The 22,187-nt window shown below is 37.5% G+C and overlaps 1 protein-coding gene across 3 annotated transcripts in view; it reads right to left on the bottom strand.

Moving 5' to 3' along the window:
• Positions 1–22,187, bottom strand: part of MYPN (myopalladin) — a 102,816-nt gene that overhangs the window by 61,423 nt on the left and 19,206 nt on the right. For 2 of the 3 annotated variants that reach the window (XM_054508178.2, XM_045877939.3), the window contains exon 2: positions 11,887–12,774. The exons of the other annotated variant lie outside the window; for it this stretch is intronic. In XM_054508178.2, coding sequence (XP_054364153.1) covers positions 11,887–12,773 — 887 coding nt within the window. In that variant the 5' untranslated portion in view covers position 12,774. The remainder of the gene's footprint in view (positions 1–11,886; positions 12,775–22,187) is intronic. 3 annotated transcript variants of the gene reach the window in all.

Here is a 22,187-nt window from a genome sequence, read left to right as displayed (position 1 = left end):
CACTGCTAGCTGAATTTTGATGTGGTACCAACAGGAATAGCCACATTACCTGAAAAGCCTATTGAAATATTCTTCCTGTTTCCAGTTACGTATCTGTATAAGGCCAGATTTTAAAAATTTACTTCAACCCAAACAACATATTACAACAAACTGAGTGCAGAAACAAATATGAGAATCTAGCTGTCTTCCATTCAGCTAGACATTAAAGGGATTTGCAAGAAATGTAAAAGATTGCCACTCTTCAGGGCGCCTGGGTGGCTCAGTTTGTTAAGCGACTGCCTTCGGCTCAGGTCATGGTCCTGGAGTCCCGGGATCGAGTCCCGCGTCGGGCTCCCTGCTCGGTGGGGGGCCTGCTTCTGCCTCTGACCCTCCCCCCTCTCATGTGCTCTCTCTCTCTCGTTCTCTCTGTCTCAAATAAATAAATAAAAAAAAAATCTTTAAAATAAAAAAAAATGATTGCCACTCTTCTCACTAAATTCTTTTTCTGGAAAATACGGTTATTTTTCATAAAATTATTTATATTAGCATGTACATTATTGTTATTTAAGAATGAATAAGAAATGCCTATTTAAAACATTTCTCAATTTTCATTTCAAATATAATAATTACAGGTGTAACTCACATAGACAAAATCGCTTTTGGGCCTCAGTAACTTTTAAGACTGTAAAAGGGTCCTGAGAACAAAAAGTATGAGAACTACTGGAGTATGATTTGGAAATCTACAGGTAAATAGATGGGAAACTGCAAAAAGACTCGAAATTAGTCTGTTCTTTAATGTTATTTGACTTTTTAAGCACCGTACCTGTATTAATTTGACAAAGCAAATAGAAGTAACTATTTCAAAACAAATACCTTCCCTTATGTAAACATTACAAGGTTACCTCATTTCTTTAGTTAATGTTTTTCTTCCTTACCAAAATGAGAGTGGAAACATCTAGAGCAATTGGACAGCCAGGAGGCGATAAGTGGAATGGTTCAAATGCCCAAACTCTCCGTCAGAAGTGTTTGTGTCCTACTTAGATGGCAAGGAAAGCTTCAACCCGTCCCAAAGAACAATCAGTAACCGTCACTCTGACTTGAACACCGTGACCCACTCAGAAATAACGCACCCGTCAGGCTGCCTTCTCAAAAAATGTATTAGACTTTATCCAGCTCCCCTGAAGACTTTGGAGGGTAAGGAGAAAAATACACTCTCTTCAAACATCTATCCATGCTGGGGAATGCTTTCATAGAAATGCCCTGCCCAAGGTGCGCGTCTTAGAACGCCGAAGCTCATGACACCGAATGACAGTGGTGCCAGACGTGATTCATGGCTTGGCGGAAATGAGTCAGTGATCTGGGAAAATAAGGCAGGTCCAAATGAAAAAGAAGGACCTGGCTTTCGTGCACTGAGGATAGCTTGCCAGATCTGCTAATTTGGGTAGCTACCAAGCCTGGGAATGAAGACACTTGAAGAGACACATTTTTCAGATCTAACTGGATTTTTGGTTACTGCTGTTAGGTTACGATTTTATCAAAAATATGGCTTGGATAAATGTTATGACTCATTGCTTTAGCACATTAACAGCTTCTAAATGTAATTTGAATGTGTTATTCTGACTCACCTGCAATAATGCTCATTAAGAGAATGATTACTCAGAGCATGTCTTTAGCCCTGCCCCAGCCCTTCCAATGTCCCTATCCTACCTCCTATTATTGCCTCCCCATGTTTGTTTCCTTTACTAACCTATCTATCACTTATAATTGTACAGTGGTTGGTAGGTTTGTTTACTATTTCTGTCCCTTACTGAACAGGAAACACCACAGGGTGGAGATAATCATGTTTGTTTTGTTTATCACTTGTTTACCTGGTTCCTAGCAGTGTCTGGTACGTCAGAGCTGCTCGAAAAAATGTTTGCTGTATGGATATTAAATGAATGAATTCAAATTAGGATTATCAGAGCCTCAAGCCTGTGTTGTTTTCAATTTTCAAGAAAGTTTGGGGGCTAAAAAAGAACTTTCCTTGAATTGCCTTTAACCAGCTTTGTCTAACAATGCCTGATCTCCTATGTGAAGGGTTGTAGGGCCTAAAATAGACAAAAGTAGTATAGTCAGTTCGTGACATCCTTAGCCCTCTCCAAGCATTAGAGTGACTCTTCCCTAGGCAGAGTGCACTGGGCTCTGGAGTATATGGGACAATAAGATAATAGCAAACATTTTCTAACAAAACTCAAAGTTATGTTGGATTTTGCAACACAATTCGGTGTTTTGTATGTCTTGTTTGCTACTGAGTTAACTCCAGTGCTCATGGCCTGTGGCTGTATTTCAATCATGGGACTGTGGGAGTACAAGGGAGAGGATAGGCCTATGCTTGAAATTTTATTTTATTTTATTTTTTATTGTTATGTTAATCACCATACTATGCTTGAAATTTTATTAAAATTTACTGAGTTCTTCCAGGTGGAAACTTCTTGGTAACTTAAGAGAAACATAAATAAGCACTTGGTTAGTATCAATTTTAATAATGAAAGTGAGAATTAATAAAGTGAAAATGAAAACAATTCCTAAAATAATTTTTTAAAGGAGTAAATTACTTTGGGTAGGGCTGACTGGAAACTTTTTATTGTCCTTTTCTAGAATACTTACCTTTTCTTTTTCTCATAGTACTTATTACTAAATTACTACATAATTTAATTATTTATTAAATTTGCTGTTTATCATCTATTACCTTCACCTCAACTAGAGTAGAATATGGCAGGAAACTTTGCTTTATTTACTAATGAATTTCAAGTGCCTTGAATAGTTCTTGATGCATAGTGAGTGCTGAATGCATTTTTATTGAGTGAATGAACAAATGAACATATTAAATTTTTTCATTTTGTTGATGCAATATACTTGAATCTTTGCAATATTGTATATTTTAAAGTATAATTTTTTCTTTTCTTCTGTTTTACTATGTTAATCTTTCTTTCATAATAAATTCAATTTGGAACCACTTTGATGGTGTTGATTTTGTTTACCCCAAGAATTTAAGTTTGGCTTAACATTATAAAATCAATATTCTTTACCATATCAAAAGAATAAAGGGAAAAATCGTACAATGATCTCAACAGTTGCAGAAAAATGTTTTATAAGATTCAACATCCACTCATGATTTAAAAAAATCTTAATCTTCCTAAACAAAACAAACCTACAACAAAATCTTATGTAAGGGTGAAAAATGGAAAGTATTCCCTTTAAGATTATAAACAACACTAGAATACCCACTGTCACCATTTCTTTTCAACATTGTGCTGGAGGGCTTAGCCAGTTCAGTAAGTCAGGAAAATGAAATATAAGATACAAGACTGGAAAGGAAAATCACCCCTCCAAAATCTATAGAAAATCTCTAAAATGCAGCAAGGTTGTTGGTTAGAAAAACCAATATACAGGTGGGTAGGAGGGTGGAGTAACTGGGCGATGGGCATTAAGGAGGGCACTTGATGTGATGAGCACTGGGTGTTACACGCAACTGATAAATTATTGAACACTATACCTGAAACTAATGATGTACTATATGTTGGCTAATTGAATTTATATTAAACAAAGAAGGGCACCTGGGTGGCTCAGTTGGTTAAGCGACTGCCTTCGGCTCAGGTCATGATCCTGGAGTCCCGGGATCGAGTCCCGCATTGGGCTCCCTGCTCAGCAGGGAGTCTGCTTCTCCCTCTGACCCTCCCCCCTCTCATGCTCTCTCTCTATCTCATTCTCTCTCTCAAATAAATAAATAAAATCTTAAAAAAAAATAAATTAAAGAAAAAGAAAAGAAAAAATATACAACAGTTGATTGCATTTCTCTATATAACAATCATAGAATGTAATTTTTTAAAAAGCTATCATTTATACAGTATGAAAATAAGATTCTTATGGATAAATCTAGCCAAAGATTTGTAAGACTCAGAGAAAAAATTATTTAAGCTTATTTTTCAGGTAATCTAAATAGGTAGATGGAGAAATATACTATGATCCTGAATATGAAACCTCAGTATTTTATTTTAAAAAAGATTTATTTATTTTGAGAAATAGAGAGAGAGAGGAAATGGGTTGGGAGTAGGGGCAGGGGGAGAGGGAAAGAGAGAATCTCAGGGTGACTCCCTGCTGAGTGCAGAACCCAATGCGGGGCTCGATCTCACAACCCTGAGATCATGACCTGAGCCGAAACCAAGAGTTAGACGCACAACAGACAGAGCCACCCCGGCGCCCTGAAGCCTCAATATTTAAAGATGTCAAATTCTCCCTGAATTGATCTACAAATTTAATGCAATCTCCCAAATCTTAATAAATTAAAAAATTCTTATGGAATTTGACAAGATGATTCTAAAATTTATATTGAGAGCAAAAGGCCAAGAAGAACTAAAATTCCTTAAAATGAAAAAGCTGGAAATAAGAATTATGAAAACTCTTTTGCAATGAGATAAATAAACCAAGGAAAGGAATAGAAAGCCCCAAGCTAAATCCACGTTTATGGAATTTTGACTTATGATGGAGCTGGCATTATAGATCAATTGTTATTGATGAATATACTTTTCAATAAAGTGGAGCTGAAACAGTTGGTTATCCAATCTAAAAATAACTTAAATGGATTTTTCTGCTTTACACCATACACAAAAATCAACTTTAAATGGATGAAAAACTTAAATGTGAAAGACAAAATTATAAAACTTTCAGAAGACACTATATAAGCATATTTTACTTTGAGGTTAGGAAAAATTTTTTAAGCTAGACACATATTATAGAAACCAAAGCCATAAAAAAATTAATTTTACATAAAGTTAAAAATATCTAATTATAAAGATACCATAGAGAAAATAAGAAGGCAAGTCAAACCAGGAAAGGATATTTTCATAATATATATGTCAATATGTCATATGTATCTTAATCATATTTTTTAAAGTCTTACAAATCAATAAGAAGAGAACAAATTGACAGAAAAATGAGTGAAAGATGTAAAGAGGCCCTTCATAGAAGTGAACCCTGAATGGTCCATAAACATATTTTTAAAAATTCTCAGCTTCATCAATAACTACGGAAATGAAAATTAAAATCACAACAAGATAACACTTCATACCTATCCGATTGGCAAAAATTTAAAAGTCTGGTAATATCCGTATTGGCAATGATGTAGAACAACCAGAACTCTGGTTGTTGGCGGGAATGCAAGTTGAAAGAATTCCTTTGGAAAAAATTGGTGTTATTATGAAGTTGAAGTTGTACAGACTCCCTCAGCAATTCCATATCTAGACACACTCATGTACCAGGACAATATATTAGAATGTTTATAATAACATTGTTCATCTTAGGAAAAAAACTAGAAACAACCCAAATGTACATCAACAATACAATCCTCTAGCCTTACAGTGAAATGCTATATAGTGATGAAAGTGAGTGAATCAGAGTTACATGCAACATCATGGATATAGCTTTTGGAGAAAAAAATTCAAGCAGCAGAAGAATATAAACATCATGATTCCACTTACATAAAAATTTTAAAATATGTAAATTTCACTAATATTACGTTTTTAAACTTTTTATTATGGAAGCTGTCAAATACACACAAACTAGAGACACTGTATAATGAACCAACATGCACATATCCCTTAGCTTCAACAAATTATCAACAAATGGCAAATGTATTTCTTTTCTATTCTCCACTTTTTCCCACCTTGAATTATTTTAAAGTAAGTCCAGGATTTTGTGTCATTTCACCTGTAAATGCTTCCATATCAATATTGTTTAGGGACGTAAAAATCTGTTGTAAAACTATGAAAAACTCTTGACAAAAATTTAAAGAGAAAACACAAGATTTGAGCCAGTGGTTACTTCTGAGAGGGGAGGGAGGGATAGGATTAGGAAGACAGCAGTCTTAAAAATAATGGTAATGTGGGCACACAGATGTTTGTGCTATTATTCTTATCCCATGAACACACACACACACACACACACGCACACACACTCTTCAGTACCTGTTCAAAATATACTTTAGAAAACAATTCAGACAATTCAGTCTGGCGATCTGTGTCCACTTTGGGAGTATATATGAAGTCAAGAGACTGATTAAAGGAAGTTGGTAGGCAATGGCAGGAACTTCTATAGAAGCCCTTGGAGAGCATGACTTATAGCCTCTGGAGTCTGTGGGGGTACAGAGGCTTATGCCCAATTCTTGCCACAGAAACTCTTAAGGTGAAAGGATATTTGGTATTGCCCAAGAGGGAAGGACAAGAGAGAGGGCTTCAATGCCTAGATTTCCAAAGTTTATGGGGGAAAGATGTGGGTTTTTCCCATGGACCAAATGGACACCACAGAAACTAGACTGGTGTTCCACCTCAAAACAGAACTTGCCTCAAAGAACCACCTATGAGGGTGAGGTGACTCCAACAGAGAGAGTGTGAGGGTGTACTGTTGGAGTAAGAACTGAGGAACAGGTACTAAAATGTTACCTGGAGATTGCAACATCTGGGTCAAGGAACAGAGTGTGGGGAAGGTCCCTCCCACTGAGGAAGTCTCTGAAGAAATTGCAAAAATTCTCAGCACAGAGGCAAACAGCAGTTTGTTAAAACACTGATGTTTGGGGCTCACTTTTAGAGATCCTGATTCAGCAGGTATAAGGTGGAACCTGCAAATCTACATATTCACCAAGGTCCAAGATGATGCTGACCAGCTGGTCCAGGAACCCACTTTGAGTAGCGGGTTCTAGGAGACTCTCAAAATGTAGCCTCTGCCCCGTCTCTGGACTTATCTCAAACCGTTTCCTCCTCACTCTATGTTCTGGTGACACCAGTTCCTTCAGTTTCTTAAAGTCAACAATGGTCTTGCAGGCTTAAGAGCTTCGAATTTGCTGTTCCCTCACCCTGAGACACTTTTCCTCAAGCCCCACTTTGCTGGGCTCTTTTATTTCTCAGCTTAAATACCACTTTTTTTTTTTAAAGATTTTATTTATTTATTTGTCAGAGAGACAGAACACAAGCAGGGGGAGAGGCAGGCAGAGGGAGACGCAGGCTCCCCGCCGAGCAAGGAGCCCGATGTGGGACTCGATCCCAGGACCCTGGGATCATGACCTGAGCCGAAGGCAGCCGCTTAACCGACTGAGCCACCCAGGCGTCCCTTAAATACCACTTTTTAAGAAAACCTTCCTCAGCCTACCTATAAGGTTTGGTGCCTTCACTCTATGCACCCTTCTTTATCACATTTACCACAATTGTAATTACATAATAATTTGGGGAATTTTTGTTTGTTGTCTGTGTTCCTTACTAGATCCTAAGCTCCACGAAGGCAGGGAATTTTTCTTGTTTTTGCTGTTTTAATCTTAGTGCTTATAACAATACGTGGCACATAGTAGGCATTTGTTATTGGTTGGATAAATGAATGAATGAAGGCATCTAAATTTTCCCAAAAGTTGGAAGAAAAAGCCCCTAAAGATATTTCAAAATATTTGTATAATATTTTAGACTATGTATCATAATACAATTGTTTATAATATTTTTATAATTCCCCCGTGTCATTTAAAATATCCTTTGTCTTTGTAACGAATTTATTTCCTGAGTATGTCACTTGCAGGCTAATGTCCAGAAGTAACAATAGCAAAACTAAGCAGCCAAAGCAGGCGTTGATGCCTATAAAGGGTAAATTTGTGCCTCTTCAGAAGGTTGTGTACAAGCAAACATACTTGGTGTGACCCAGCTGTACATTCCTGGGAAAAGAATTTGAAGTCAGGATACAAAAAGGGATCACGGCCATTTGCTGTGAATTCCTACAGACACTTTTATCTGTGGGTAATGCATGAATGTATTTCATTTTCTAAGGCACCTCCTCCAATGAAACTATGTCCAAGATTAACAAGCTCTTCCAAAACGCTACCTTCAGTGATGGAGGATCTCCCCTCTACAAAACAAAGCAATTTCTGCCCAATTAATTTGGAAATCAACAAATACACCAAAAATGATTTTTCAGTTTGCTAAACCAGAGTTACAAGAGCATGGATAACATACTGATTACACAGAGGGGTACCCAGAGACAAGGTTAGACCTCACTTGCCAGGTACGCTTATTACATTTTCTTGCAAAAATAGTGAAAGGATACTTTTCTTATTGACTGCCATGTTTCTATGTGGCAAACCAAAATGTCTCATTATTATTTTAATGCATTTTTAAGGTATTCTCTGGATCAAAATCTGTGCTTCTGGATTCTGTGGAGATGCCTTAGGAGTTTTGGGCTTCTTCCACCCCAATGCTCTTCAATCTCAAAACCTCTAATTTTATCCTTAAAACTGTGTGTGTGTGTGTTTGTGTGTGTAACTTCATAACATGTAACAGATTCATTGCTGGAGAAAACTGGGAGGAGTAGTTACTGCTAAAAGAAGGTTGGAAAACACTACACCAGTCTGGAACTAGTAGAAGTTAGTTCCAAGTGTTACCTGTTTATATATAGTCCCTTTGTAATTACAGAGATATTGTGTCCAGATTTCCCAGTGTCCAGGTCATTCCTTGGAATGTCTCCAGTGCCACTACCCTCTCATTTGACCTTCAGTCCTGCATTTCCAACTGCCTATTGGATATTGTCCCTCGGTCTCCTCAGACTCAAATCATCAACCTCCGCCATATGTCAGCCACATCTTCCATTTTCTTAGTCCTTGCCAGTGACCCCGATATTCTCTCAGGTACCCAGCTTCAAACATGTGGACTAACATTTTTTACTCATCCTTCCTATCCAGTCAGCCACCAAGTTTGGCTTGATTTCTTTTCTTCTAAATCTTGCTCACTCACAACTTCTCTCTGCTTTCCCACTGCCCCCATTCAAATCCGATCAGAACATCTGATGCCTGGGATATCTTCCACAGCTTCCTAAGCAGCTTACTTGCTTCATTCTTTTCAAGTCTAACTCATCCTTCCAGACTAATTCTACTTAAGTGCTCCCTTTCATCTTGGTACTTCCCTATACGCAACCTTATAAATGGTTTCCAGATCGTTTTGCAACCAAATCTGAACTATTCTGTTTTGCTTTCAAGGCTCTGCAAAATCATCTGGCTCTACTGTCTTTTCAGGTTAGGTCAGTCTCCTCCCTGTCATATAAAAATATTACTCTTCCAGCGTCTGTGCCTTTATATGAATGTGTTAAATTGACCTGGCCTAAAAGGACCCATCCATCTGTATATTTCTTCAATGTTTTCGCTCGTCTTTGCTCACTTGTTACCCCATGTCCTTCACATAGCCAAGTACTTGCGGTTCCTTGAAAACACTTGTCTTTAGACCTATGCACTTGCTTCCTTCTCCACCCTTGGTCTCTTCAAACTAAAGTCACCTCCTTTGTGAATGCTTCCTTTCTCCAGCACTTGAGGCAAAATAATCACATCTTCCTTTGAGCCGCTGTTGTGTTCTATACATACTTCTGTTATAGCCCTTATCATACAATGTCACAACATTTTGATTACATGCCTGCTTGATTGCTCTTTTAGATTGTGAGCTACCCTCTCAGAATAATTTTAGACTTGGTTTCAAAACAAGGTCTTTGACCTCCAATAGCTCACAGTTGTTTTGTATTCCCAGTGAGTCACTTTCGTAATTCAATAGGTATTTGTTGAATGAATGAATGAATGAATGAATAAATGAGTAGATTTCTTCCTAAATCCTCTCACTCCTTCTCACCCTACATGTCTGAAGCCTTCTTTGATCTTTCTAGTCCTCCATCCCTTCTCTGAAGACTGAAGAGTTCTTATGGCTTTGTACTATACAAATTTGGATGATTCCTTTAACTGAATCACAAGCTCCTTGAGGGCAGGGACATGTCTTATATTGTCTCTGTCATTGCAATAATCAAAGTGCAGAGCACATAGTAAAAATATATTTGCTGTCCAGTTAATTAGAGTTATGTAAACTCTGGGCTTAGGACAATAATGACAGCTAATAAAAAATTCTAAACTTTTTGTAATATAATTGCTGCCATAAATTAAGTACTAATTCATTCAGAAAATATTTAGTGAATACCTAAGAATTTCCTGGCACCAAACCAGTGGTAGGAAAACAGGCATGAATTCTATCAGGGAAGAAATTCTTCCAGGTAAAATTAGTATTGTTACATAGAAGCTGTTTACATTTTTTCTCACCTTAAAATTTGTAAATTTGTATTTGGTTGATTAAGTAGTTTTTGAGTGACCATAGATTACTTTTTTGGGGGGGATGGGTATCTTATAATTCTTCCTGGCGAATTTTTCTCACAGGAACACTGAATTCTTTTTTTGTATCTGAGATTGTCACAGTCAAGAAATGGGGAGAATCAGTCCTGAATGATCTGGTCTAGTTTTTGTGGTTTTTGGGGGTCCATTCTATGTTCAGAAATTAGTGGGTTGGACAAGACTAATCTAAGTAAGTTGTGTGTGTACTATAACTTGAGTACTCACCAGCTTACCTAGACTGACCAGATGTCACTGAGTGATTTCCATCATGGTGCTGTGATGATATCTCACCAGCATTACCAACCAGACTCCTAGTGAGTGTCATCAGGCATGCTTAGAATAGAAGGGTAGATACTGCCCTGTGTCATACAGTTTCAACCCTTTGTTATATCTTAGGCCAAATGACTCACTCCTGATTTAAACTGAAGTTGAGTTTCTTGTTTTCCTGCTTCTTTATGCATTGGTTTACTTAACATTTCTTAATGACTACCATGGGCCCGAAAGATACAAAGCAGATACGAAGGTGTTCAAGATACAAAGGAAAACCCTTGTCCTCAAGAAGCTCATCTGGATAACTGGATAGTAGTGTATATGCCATTGTAGAAATAAAATTATGTTACCTTTGAAAAGCAAAATTCAATATATGAATATGTCTTTGGGCTAGAATCTCTTGAATCAATAGGCAAATATAAATAGAACTATTATTATTAATACTATTACTGTCCTATAATATGAATACTATGTGAGAAAAAGACAACCTTATTCTTTCTTTAGTCTATTAGTCTTTATTCTATCATTTGGCTTTCTTCAAAATTGAAAAAATACCTCAGGTATTCATTGAATATAGGTCCTAAATACTTTCTTGTTTTAAGCTTCAGGCTGTAGACCTGTGCTGTCCAATACCTCAGTCACTGGCCACATGTGGTATTGGGCACCTGAAATGTGGCTGGTGCAACCTAGGACTTAAATTTCAAATTATATTTAATTTTAATTAATGTAAATTTAAAAACTGATAATTCCGCTATTATGAAATTTTGAAGTATGTTTGGAGCAACTTGAGTATGTTAAGCTACTTTTTCAACTGTAAATGTTATGAAATAGAAATGCAGATTAAATATTTCCTAGGAAAATTTAGCAGTCAAATTGAGATGTGCTGTTATAAGTGTAGAATTCACGCTGGATATCTTATTAATAATTTTTATATTGATTACCTGTTGAAATGATAATATTTTAATATATGGATAAAATAATACATATTTTAAAAGTTTATTTCACCCAGTTCTTTTTACTTTTTGAAAATGTGACTACTTGAAAAATTTCAATTGCGTACTGTGGCTAATATTATATTTCTATTGGAGAGTGCTACGTTAGACTCTGACTTTTTCTCAAAAGGAGTATATAATTTTTTTTTAAAGATTTTATTTATTTATTTATTAGAGAGCGAGCGAGAGAGAAACAGCATGAGAGAGGAGAGGGTCAGAGGGAGAAGCAGGCTCCCCGCTGAGCAGGGAGCCCGATGCGGGACTCAATCCCGGGACTCCAGGATCATGACCTGAGCTGAAGGCAGTCACTTAACCAACTGAGCCACCCAGGCGCCCCTGGAGTATATAATTTCTGAAACCACACACTTAAAAGACAAACTTAGGAGGATCAGGGTAAATGGAAAGCAATTACCACACGTTACTAATGGGATATTTTTTTACCTTACTTGAGGTGGTGGAATTCCTACCACTATGCAATCCAACTGTACTCTGGTTCCTTCTGGAACTTCTCTGCTCCGTAACTTTTGAGTGAACCGAGGAGGTTGCCCCAGAGGTTCTTCATAGTACAAAGATGAAGGTGAAGACTCGGGGGTGGTGTCTCCACCCGCAGCCTGCTCAGCTTCGCGCCTCTTAGCTTCCTGCCTTTCAAGGGCGTGATTCACTTCATTATCCCTAGTATCTGCAGGGATAGGGATGGGAACAGAAGATCTTTCTCTTCTTTCTGAGATATCTGACAAACTGGAGCTATTTTCCTGCATAAGTTTGTTTTGAGATTCCAATTTACTCTTGTGGTTTTTGCAGGCACGAGGTCTAATCCTTTTGGAGCTATGGGCTTTGAAAAGGGAGGACAGCTCTTCAATGAAATCGGCAGCCTTATTTAAGAATACTTTTTTGGACTGGGTTTCAGAACTATACTGTGGCCTTTTTGCCTCCTGGGGGCTCTCTTCAGAGCTGGTAGGACCTTGAGAGTTATCCTGACAGAAGTTGGGGTCAAAACTTGATTTAGGTGAGTGTTTCATTTGATCAGATGAAAGATGTTTTCTAGCTTGAGCTTCATCTGCTTTCTCCAAAGGGTCGTGATTGATGGCCAATCTTGCCAGATTGACACTTTCATCTAATTCTTCTTGGCTCAAGAAGGCTGAGAGATCTGGAAGGTCATCTTGACCTCCTCCTTCAGCAGCTCCAGAAGGATTGCCAAAATGGAAAGGGTTGGAGGAAGGTTCTGCTCGACTCCTCTCATTGTTTCCCCGATGTCTAGTTTCTGCTAAATAACTCTCTCTTAGAAGTTGAGATATGGAAGTAGAAGCTTCTAGGCTGTCGTCTTGCATGCTGTCAGAAAATAATAATAACAAAAAGTTGGGTCATTTCTAAAGAATAACAGATCTATAAGCATGATGGATTTTTTTTTAAAAGATTTTATTTATTTATTTGACAGAGAGATAGAGAGAGAGCACAAGTAGGCAGAGTGGCAGGCAGAGGGAGAGGGAGAAGCAGGCTCTCCGCTGAGCAGGGAGCCGGACGTGGGGCTCGATCCCAGGACCCCAGGATCATGATCTGAGCAGAAGGCAGCCGCTTAATCGACTGAGCCACCCAGGCGCCCCTAAGCATGATGGATTTTTAAGAACTTAAAGTTTGAAATTAAAAAATTGCCTAATTTTGATACTTCTACAAAATTTACATTAAAGACTTAGAGATTAACCTTAAATTGTAAAATGAAGAGGAACTGAATGAGATTGCCCTGAGATATAAAATAAAAACATGGGTGATAACCACTCTATTAAGCTCTTTAATACAACAAATTCAATTGTGAAAGCTATGATGTAGCTATAGTGATATTAAATACAACTTCTAAGCATAATTTTGATAATATCTATAAAGGGCTTTTAGTTATAAAGACCTTTCATACACAGAGATTTGTTGTCCATACTCTCCCCTTTACCTTGAATGCAATAAAATATAGAAATTAAAAGATACTGACAACAGCAGTTTTTCATTTCATTCATAAAAAGCCCTACATAAACTGACATTATCTCCTATGGTTTCAAGACTTTTTCATTCAGCTTCACCCACACCGGTTTCTTATTATTCCTGAAATATTCTAAAGTCACATCTGAAATGCCTCAGAACATTTGCACTTGCTACTGCCTGTACCTGGAATGCTCTTTCTGACAATGCTATGTGACTCACTTCTCACTTCCTTCAATTATCCGTCCATCTATTCTCTCCTCAGTGGTTCCTTCTTTATGACCCAACATAAGATGGCAATCCCCTTCCAGCCTATCCTTTTTACTCAGTTTGGTTTTCTCAGTACCACTTATCTCCATGAGAAATATCTGGCACGCACATTTTTAGCAGCTTGTCATTTTCCTCCCACTAAAATGTAACTTTTACCAATGCAAAGACTTAGATCCCAATAAATAACTGTTAAACTAATGAATAAACTCTTCTTTGAATTGGAAAAGAAGATACAACATAATCTCATTTAGTTACTGAAAACATCAATTTGATCTAGTTCATGAAAATAAATAATGCTTTTGGTTTTCAACTAGAGACAAGTTGTTTAAATTCATTATTGTTTACAGATTCAATCTGCTCTTGAAAAGTGTAATGATTTAGCCTTTTCAGATAAAGGTATAATTAATTTAATTTCTACGAAGATATGAGTTAGAACCTAGATTTTTAAAAATCTCTTATATTAACATTGGTGAAGAGGGGATATAGGAGACAGGGAAATGAGGTTCAAGACAGGACACCCCTAAACTGTATTTCACTGTATACCCTTTCCTGACTTTTGAGTGTCAATTATATGAGGATATTACTGATTCAAAAAATAAATAATTTTTTAAAATATTAAGAAAATACTACAGTAACTTTAGTTAAAAGCCCCCCTGAAGTAGAGAGTTTGGTAATACAAAGCAACTTTATATTATTAACATTTTATCATTTATTTAGTCACACATTTACTAGAGGGATGGCAAACTCGTGACCTGTAGGCTGTTACTTCTCTCTTTCCTTAAAAGATACAGCTAACAGAGTACAGTGTTCTTCCCGTAGGATCTTGACTTTCTTAACACTCTACTCCTTCAGTCACCACCAATCAATCAGAGATGGTAATAGAGATGAAGACCGTTTGCGATTCTTGGCTACTACCTGCTAGGCCTTGTGCTGGGAAGATGGAGAGGGAAGTAATCTAAATCTTTTTAGGCTACACATAATTCTTTTTTTTTTTTAATTTTATTTATTTGCCAGAGAGAGAGAGCGAGAGAGTACAAGCAGGGGGTACTGCAGGCAGAGGGAGAAGCAGGCTGATACGGGGCTCGATCCTAGGACCCTGGGACCATGACCTGAGCCGAAGGCAGACGCTTAACCGACTGAGCCACCCAGGCATCCCTAGGCTTTATGATTCTTTTTTTTTTTTTAAAGATTTTATTATTATTATTTATTTATTTATTTGAGACAGAGAGAACGAGAGAGAGAGAGAGAGCACATGAGAGGGGGGAGGGTCAGAGGCAGAAGCAGGCTCCCTGCCAAGCAGGGAGCTCGATGTGGGACTCTATCCTGGGACTCCAGGATCATGACCTGAGCCGAAGGCAGTCGCTTAACCAACTGAGCCACCCAGGCGCCCCAGGCTTTACGATTCTACAACAAAACTTGTTTCAGTTCATTCCTTTCCTTTCCCTTATATTACAGCCTTACTTACATCACGAAGAAGGCTTCCTAGGAACTGCTCTAACTCTAGAGCTTTTAGAGTGCTCTCCAAAACTAATGTCTAACTTGGCAAAGTAAGCAGTCACCTTGAGAGGACAATTAGAGACAGCTGAACGGATCACCTACAGCCAAATATTTTTCCACATGCTTGTTACAGCCTGAAATTGCCACTACTGGAGTCATTTGTTTGGGTGAAGTCTATTGTGCCTTAAAGATGAATTAAAAATGCACAGAGGTTGGATGAGTGCAAAGATTTATCTACAAAGATATTCATTACAGTATAGATGATAGTATTAAAAAATTGGAACCATGTTCAATAAGAAGTTAGTTAATTGAATTATAATATACTCATTAAATAGAGCTATCCAGCTATTTTAAATTTGGTAGCACCGTAGATGATATACAAAATGGTATATGAAAATATAATTGATACATCAATTGAAAATTTGTCTCATGTGTGCATTAACTATATAGAAGAAGAGTTAAAGATATGTACAATAAGGTGCAAAATGCTATTTTAAAATGTAATTAATAGGGGCGCCTGGGTGGCTCAGTCGTTAAGTGTCTGCCTTCGGCTCAGGTCATGATCCCAGGGTCCTGGGATCGAGCCCCGCATCGGGCTCCCTGCTCAGCGGGGAGTCTGCTTCTCCCTCTCCCTCTCCCCCTGCTTGTGTTCCCTCTTTCGCTGTGTCTCTCTCTGTCAAATAAATAAATAAAAATCTTAAAATATATATATATATTAAAATGTAATTAATATACTGATGAAAAATCCTTCTCATTTATAAATCAACTATTTCATTACCCTCATTTGAATTTCTGCATATACAGTTGACCCTTGCACAATGTGAGGTTAGGAGCGCCAACCTTTGCACAGTCAGAAACCCATGTATAACTTTTGATTCTTCCCAAACATAACTACTAATAGCCTACTATTGACCAGAATCCTTGCCAATAGCATAAACAATTAAAACATATTTTATATGTTATATGTATTATATACCACATTCTCACAATAAAGTAAGCTAGAAAAAAGAAAATGTTTTAGGAAAATCTTAAGGAAGAGAAAATGCATTTACAGCACTGTACTGTATTTTTTAAAAAATCTAAAATAATCAATGTATAAGTGGACCCACACACAGTTCAAACCTATGTTGTTCAAGGGCCAACTGTATTTAAATGTAAGGGGAAAAATTAAGTAATTTATAAATCAGAATAGTCTTCTATTTGTTGAACACTACTGCATATTGTGTTTTAATGTAACTTCGTCTCCAACTCTGTATTCTTTTTTTTTTTAAAGATTTTATTTATTTATTTGAGACAGAGAGAATGAGATAGAGAGAGCATGAGAGGGGGGAGGGCCAGAGGGAGAAGCAGGCTCCTTGCCGAGCAGGGAGCCCGATACGGGACTCGATCCCGGGACTCCAGGATCATGACCTGAGCCGAAGGCCGTCGCTTAACTGACTGAGCCACGCAGGCGCCCCACTAACTCTGTATTCGAAGATGGCTTTTATCTTGAGCCAACATGGAATGAGCATAATTGGCCTTGGGATCAGATTGGTTTTCAAATTCTGGTTTCATGAACTCTCAGCAGTTGTGTGACTTTGAGGAAATTACTTACTTCTCTGAGCTTTGGATTCCTCATCTGTAAAACATGGATAATACCTAATCTCTACGAGAGTGACGATTAATAACATCATGAATGCAAAGCCCTTAAAACAGGGCCAGCCCCTGTAATGGACACTCAAATGATGTTAGTAAAAAACAATATTTAGGTGGCTCAGTCGGTTAAGTGTCTGCCTTTGGCTTGAGTCTTGATCTCCGGGTTCTGGGATCGAGCCCCACATTGGGCTCCCTGCTCAGTGGGGAGTCTGCTTCTCTCTCTCTCTCTCAAATAAATAAATAAATTCTTAAAAAAAAAAACCAATATTTAGGTAAAGGTGATGTTAATGTTGAAAAACTTTTAAGAACTTTATATTTATGATGGAAGTAGGTAAGAAAATACTCATAAAAAGTAATCACTGCTCTCTGTAACCATTTTTTTCTTTTTTAAGAAAAGAAGCCGGGCGCCTGGGTGGCTCAGTCGGTTAAGCGTCTGCTTTTGGCTCAGGTCATGATCCCGGAGTCCTGGGATCGAGCCCCACATCGGGCTCCCTGCTCAGCGGGGAGTCTGCTTCTCCCTCTCCCTCTGCCTGCCGCTCTGCCTACTTGTGCTCTCTATCTCTCTGTCAAATAAATAAATAAAATCTTTAAAAAAAAAAAGAAAAGCCAATTGAGGTGCAAATGTGTGCTTGTCTGATGCTTATGGTTATAAGAAATTATTATGATAACAAAACTTTCGAGTATTCAAAATAAAGAATTGCTTTAATGTTTGAATTTAATTAATGTTTAATTAATTTATTTAATGTTCTTTAATGTAGTGTTTATTACCTAAAAATTTGGAGTTAGATAGATGTGGTTCAGATCCCAGTTCTGACACTTTCTGGCTGTATAAACTCAACAAAGTCACTTTTAACCTCTATAAGGCTCAGCTTACATGTCTACAAAACAGGAATAATAACACCAGCCATCTCATCGATTGAAGTGATGATTAAATGGGCTTGGCATTTAGTAAATGTTCAGTAAATGGTAGTTGCTGCTATTATTATTATTATTATTATTATTATTATTATTACATAACAACTCTAGTGACATACCAAGTGGTTGATCCTAGGACAAAGTTTGAAGAGCAGCTGAGCTGCAGATTTGCAGTTAATTCAGCACCATCCATACTCTGTTGAAATACATGTAGTCTCATGAATGAACTGTGTTGCCTGCAGATTTTTGTATATATTTTCTTTGTTAGGTGGCTGCCTGTCCCCACCTCCCTTCACTACCTTACTGGGCCAAGTTCTACATGGTCTTCAGTTCTTAGCTGAGACATCGCCGTGGGATTTCTTCTTTGTTCTGGGTTGGGTACCTCTGCAATATGCTCGCAAAGCACTCTGTTCTTACCTCCAAACACAGCAATTATCACAACATAGTAAATTGGCCTATTTACTCTTTGGTCTACCTCACTTTGTGTTTGTACAGCACCATCTCTGTGCACACAAAGTGCATAGAAGGGGATCAATAAATATCTGTTGAATTCTTTTGTTCATTAGAATTTCCTGCTAAACCTGTTGTTGTTTATCTTTTATTTTAAGTGCAGGATAAAATAAGACAGATAAATAGAAATCATATTTACAAAGAAAACATACAGAGAAAAGAAAAATATAAACTGGTAAAAGCAATAATAACTTCAAGGTGACTTTCAAATGAGAATTTATTTATGGTGGGTAAAATAACTGGAATTATGCTTTTCTTTCATACCAGAAGTATCAAAGAACATCTGATTATAATCAGAAACCTGGGTTTGAATCCCAGCTCCAACACTAAAAAACTGTGTTATCTTGAGCAAGTCATTTAATGATTCTGAATCTCAATTATTCTCATCTTTCCAACGGCATAGAAACAATTACATTTCAGGAGATTCTCAGATGCAAATGCACATATAAATTGTTAAGCTGATGAATATTACTTATAATAGGAAATAAGAAAATGTAGCATTTTCTCTTTCAAGCATTAATGTAAAAACTATCTGTTATAAAATTTGTACTTTTAAAAAGCCCAAATGCTATTATGGATAATGTAGCTTTCATTTATTCATCCAATAAATATCTATTGAGCATCTACTATGTGCCAGGCACCATTCTAAGCCCTATGGATTCAGCAGTGAACAAATGACAAAGTCCCTAACCTTATGGAGTCAACATTCTAGTGGAGAAGACATAAGTTAAGAAGAAAAATAAATAGGGTGCCTGGGTGGCTCAGTTGGTTAAGCGACTGCCTTCGGCTCAGGTCATGATCCTGGAGACTGGGGATCGAGTCCCACATTGGGCTCCCTGCTCGGCAGGGAGTCTGCTTCTCCCTCTGACCCTCCCCCCCCTCAGACTCTCTCTCTCATTCTCTCTCTCTCAAATAAATAAATAAAATCTTTAAAAAAAAAAAAGAAGAAAAATAAATAAGGCAAGGGAATAGGGAATGAAGGGGAAGAGAGGAAGGTATGCTATTTCAGCTAAGAGATCAGGCATAGCTTCTAATGTAATAGAGAGGTTAGTCGTTTGATCATCTGGGGGTGGAGGGGTGGGGAGAATGTTCCTAAGTAGGAAAAAAGTAAGTGTTAAGGCAGAGGTGAATGTTTGCTGTGTTCAAGTCAAGCCCATTGTGCCAGGAAGTGAATGAAAAAGAAGAGTAGAAGAAAAAGAAGTCAGAAAAGTACAAAGTTAGATCATGTGAGGCCTTGCAGATCATGGGAAGGACTTTGAATCTTATTACATGTGTAAATGGGGAAGCATTTTAAAGTTTTGAGAAGCAGATGGCATAGATTTGAAAACACTTAATCACGGCTGCTATGCAAAGAATCAAGTTGAAGGGAGCAAGTGTGGAAACAAGCAGATCAGTTAGGAGCCTTGCCATATGCTATGTAAGAGATGATGGTGGTTGGATCAATGAATGGTACCAGTGGGACATGGTGAGAAATGATCAGATTTGAGGTATTTTTTAAAAGTAGAGGCAGGGGCGCCTGGGTGGCTCAGTTGCTTAAAACGACTGCCTTCGGCTCAGGTCATGATCCTGGAGTCCCTGGATCGAGTCCCACATCGGGCTCCCTGCTCGGCAGGGAGTCTGCTTCTCCCTCTGACCCTCCCGACCCTCCCCCCTCTCATGTGCTCTCTCTCTCTCAAATAAATAAATAAAATCTTTAAAAAAAAAAAAGTAGAGGCAGTATAATTTGTTAGTTGACTGAAGAGAAAGAGCAGAGTCAAGGGTGACTCTAATATTTAGGGCCTAAGCAACTAGGTGAGTGGTAGAATCATTTCTTTGGATGAGCAGGTTTCAGGAAAGGAAATTAAGAATTATCTTAGACATTTCATCTGAGATGTTCAGAGTGACACTGGACTTGTTTCCTTCTTTCTGCTTCTTACAAAATTGAAACAGATTTAGTGCCACTTTCAAAATAAGAATGAGTAATTGTCTGAAAATAGATCATGGATAAGGTGAAATTGTCCTAGGTTAGAAATGAAACAATGCGGCATCAATAATCAAGACAGACTTTAGTAAATAATTTAAACTAATTTGGTGACATAGAGGGCTTATTGAATGTTCTTTACTTTACTTTGCTAAATAGCTCTATTTTTTTCCCCTGGGATTTCTCCTGACGAGAGGATTTGCCCTGAGAACTTGCTGAAAATTAAAGGTCTGGTTCATAATAACAAAACTGTTGATGTTGATACCTTTGGGCATATTTCTCAACTCATGTTAACTGGGCACTACCTTTTTTGTAGGCTCTAAGAAGACCTTGTTGGAAATATCATGTGGTATACATCCACCTTTGGGTTATAATATGAATATTTAAACTGGAGCATTGACCAGAGAATTGGCAAAACCTAATATGAAGTAACTTGGACTCATGTAAACACTGAAGTTTTCTGGCTATGAAGTATCATTAGATATCTAAATGAAAAAACAAATCTGGTTTCTAGGTAGACACAAAAAAATAGCTTAATATTTAATAATTACTCATGTAGAGAGCTGGAATGGGACAAGATAAGACATCTTTAAGTAACTCACCTCTAACCTGAGGATGAGCAAACTCCCCTACTTACTTCATAGTTTTGTTTGTGAAATTTGTTTAAAAATGTACTTTAAAAATGCAAATTGAAGGTAATAATTTTCTGCTGATGTGTAATTATTATACCTAGAATGTTTTTAGGGGAAGAATCTTCAACAAAATTAGGCTTTGCTTCCCTCTCTTTAATGCTGGTATTGACCCATTTGTCTTGCCTTCCCTGTCCTATGATGTCCCACACAATAGAAGTATCTAATTCAGTTCTTTCAGAGAAACTTGCTGGGCCAAGAACCAAATCCCATTACATAGGAACTAGTCCTGGAGAGTTGGGTACAGATCATCTTTTAAAAATTTGGCTGCAGGGACTCCTGGGTGGCTCAGTTGATTAAGCATCTGCCTTTGGTTCAGGTCATGATCCCAGGACCCTGGGATCCAGCCCCACGTTGGGCTCCTTGCTCAGCAGGGAGGCCTGCTTCTCCCTCTGCCCGCTGCTTCCCCTGCTTGTGCTCTCTTTCTCTCTCTCTGTCAAATAAATAAATAAAAATCTTTAAGAAAAAAATAAAGGTGCATTAATTAAAAAAAAAGTTGGCTGCAGAGGGGATGCACTTTGAAGTAAATCCTTCTTCATTGTTATAGTTTTCATCCATTACTATTACAGGGATCACCCCCATCTTAGTTTTATTTCTAGTCTACTTTTGGTGTGAGTGACATTAGTAATTTAATAAGTTAGTATATGTTGCATTATCAGAATAAGGACATGAAATATATGGAAATAAGTCAGTAGCAATATGGAAATAGTGTAAGGTCTAGTCTCTTAATTCCTCTTTCAGTTTGAAAGAGGAAAAACAGCAGATAAAAACAAATAGAGACAAATGCATACATTAGAAGAGAATGTGGAACTAAAGAGGCAGAGCAGAGCTAATACATAGGAGAAACAGTGGAAATCTGTTTAATTAGGAACATTCCTTAAAGGGCAGGAGTTAAAGGAAGGAAAAGGTTTTTAGATAATAGGCCAAGGGTGAGTAAGCCATTCTCTTATTATTGTTTTAATTAATTGGTAAAGGTGGGAAGGTAGGAAAGAAAGTAAGGATTTAGTTTGAGTGGGAGAAAAGAGATTGGCTTCTATGAAACATACTTTCATACGTTTTTGAATACAGAACAGGATAAACACGTAGGAAAGTAAAGGATACTGAAGCCAGAGCCCAAAGTTAGTATTTAACCTTGACAGCAAAGAAATTGTGTAAAAGTAAACTCTACAACCTGTAGAAAGGCTAATGAAAGGCCAACAAGAAGACTTCAGGCATCTAGGATGTAAAAAGAGTTTGGTGGTAGTCATAAGAAATGAGGTTTTCTAGCACTCTCAAGATCTCACCATTTGTGGTGAACTTAG

Source organism: Mirounga angustirostris, unplaced genomic scaffold (genome assembly GCF_029215605.1).
Source record: "Mirounga angustirostris isolate CCGP_5_RB_7025 unplaced genomic scaffold, mMirAng1.0.hap1 SCAF_6, whole genome shotgun sequence".
Taxonomy (NCBI): domain Eukaryota; kingdom Metazoa; phylum Chordata; class Mammalia; order Carnivora; family Phocidae; genus Mirounga; species Mirounga angustirostris.
This window is presented reverse-complemented; position numbering and strand designations above follow the sequence as displayed.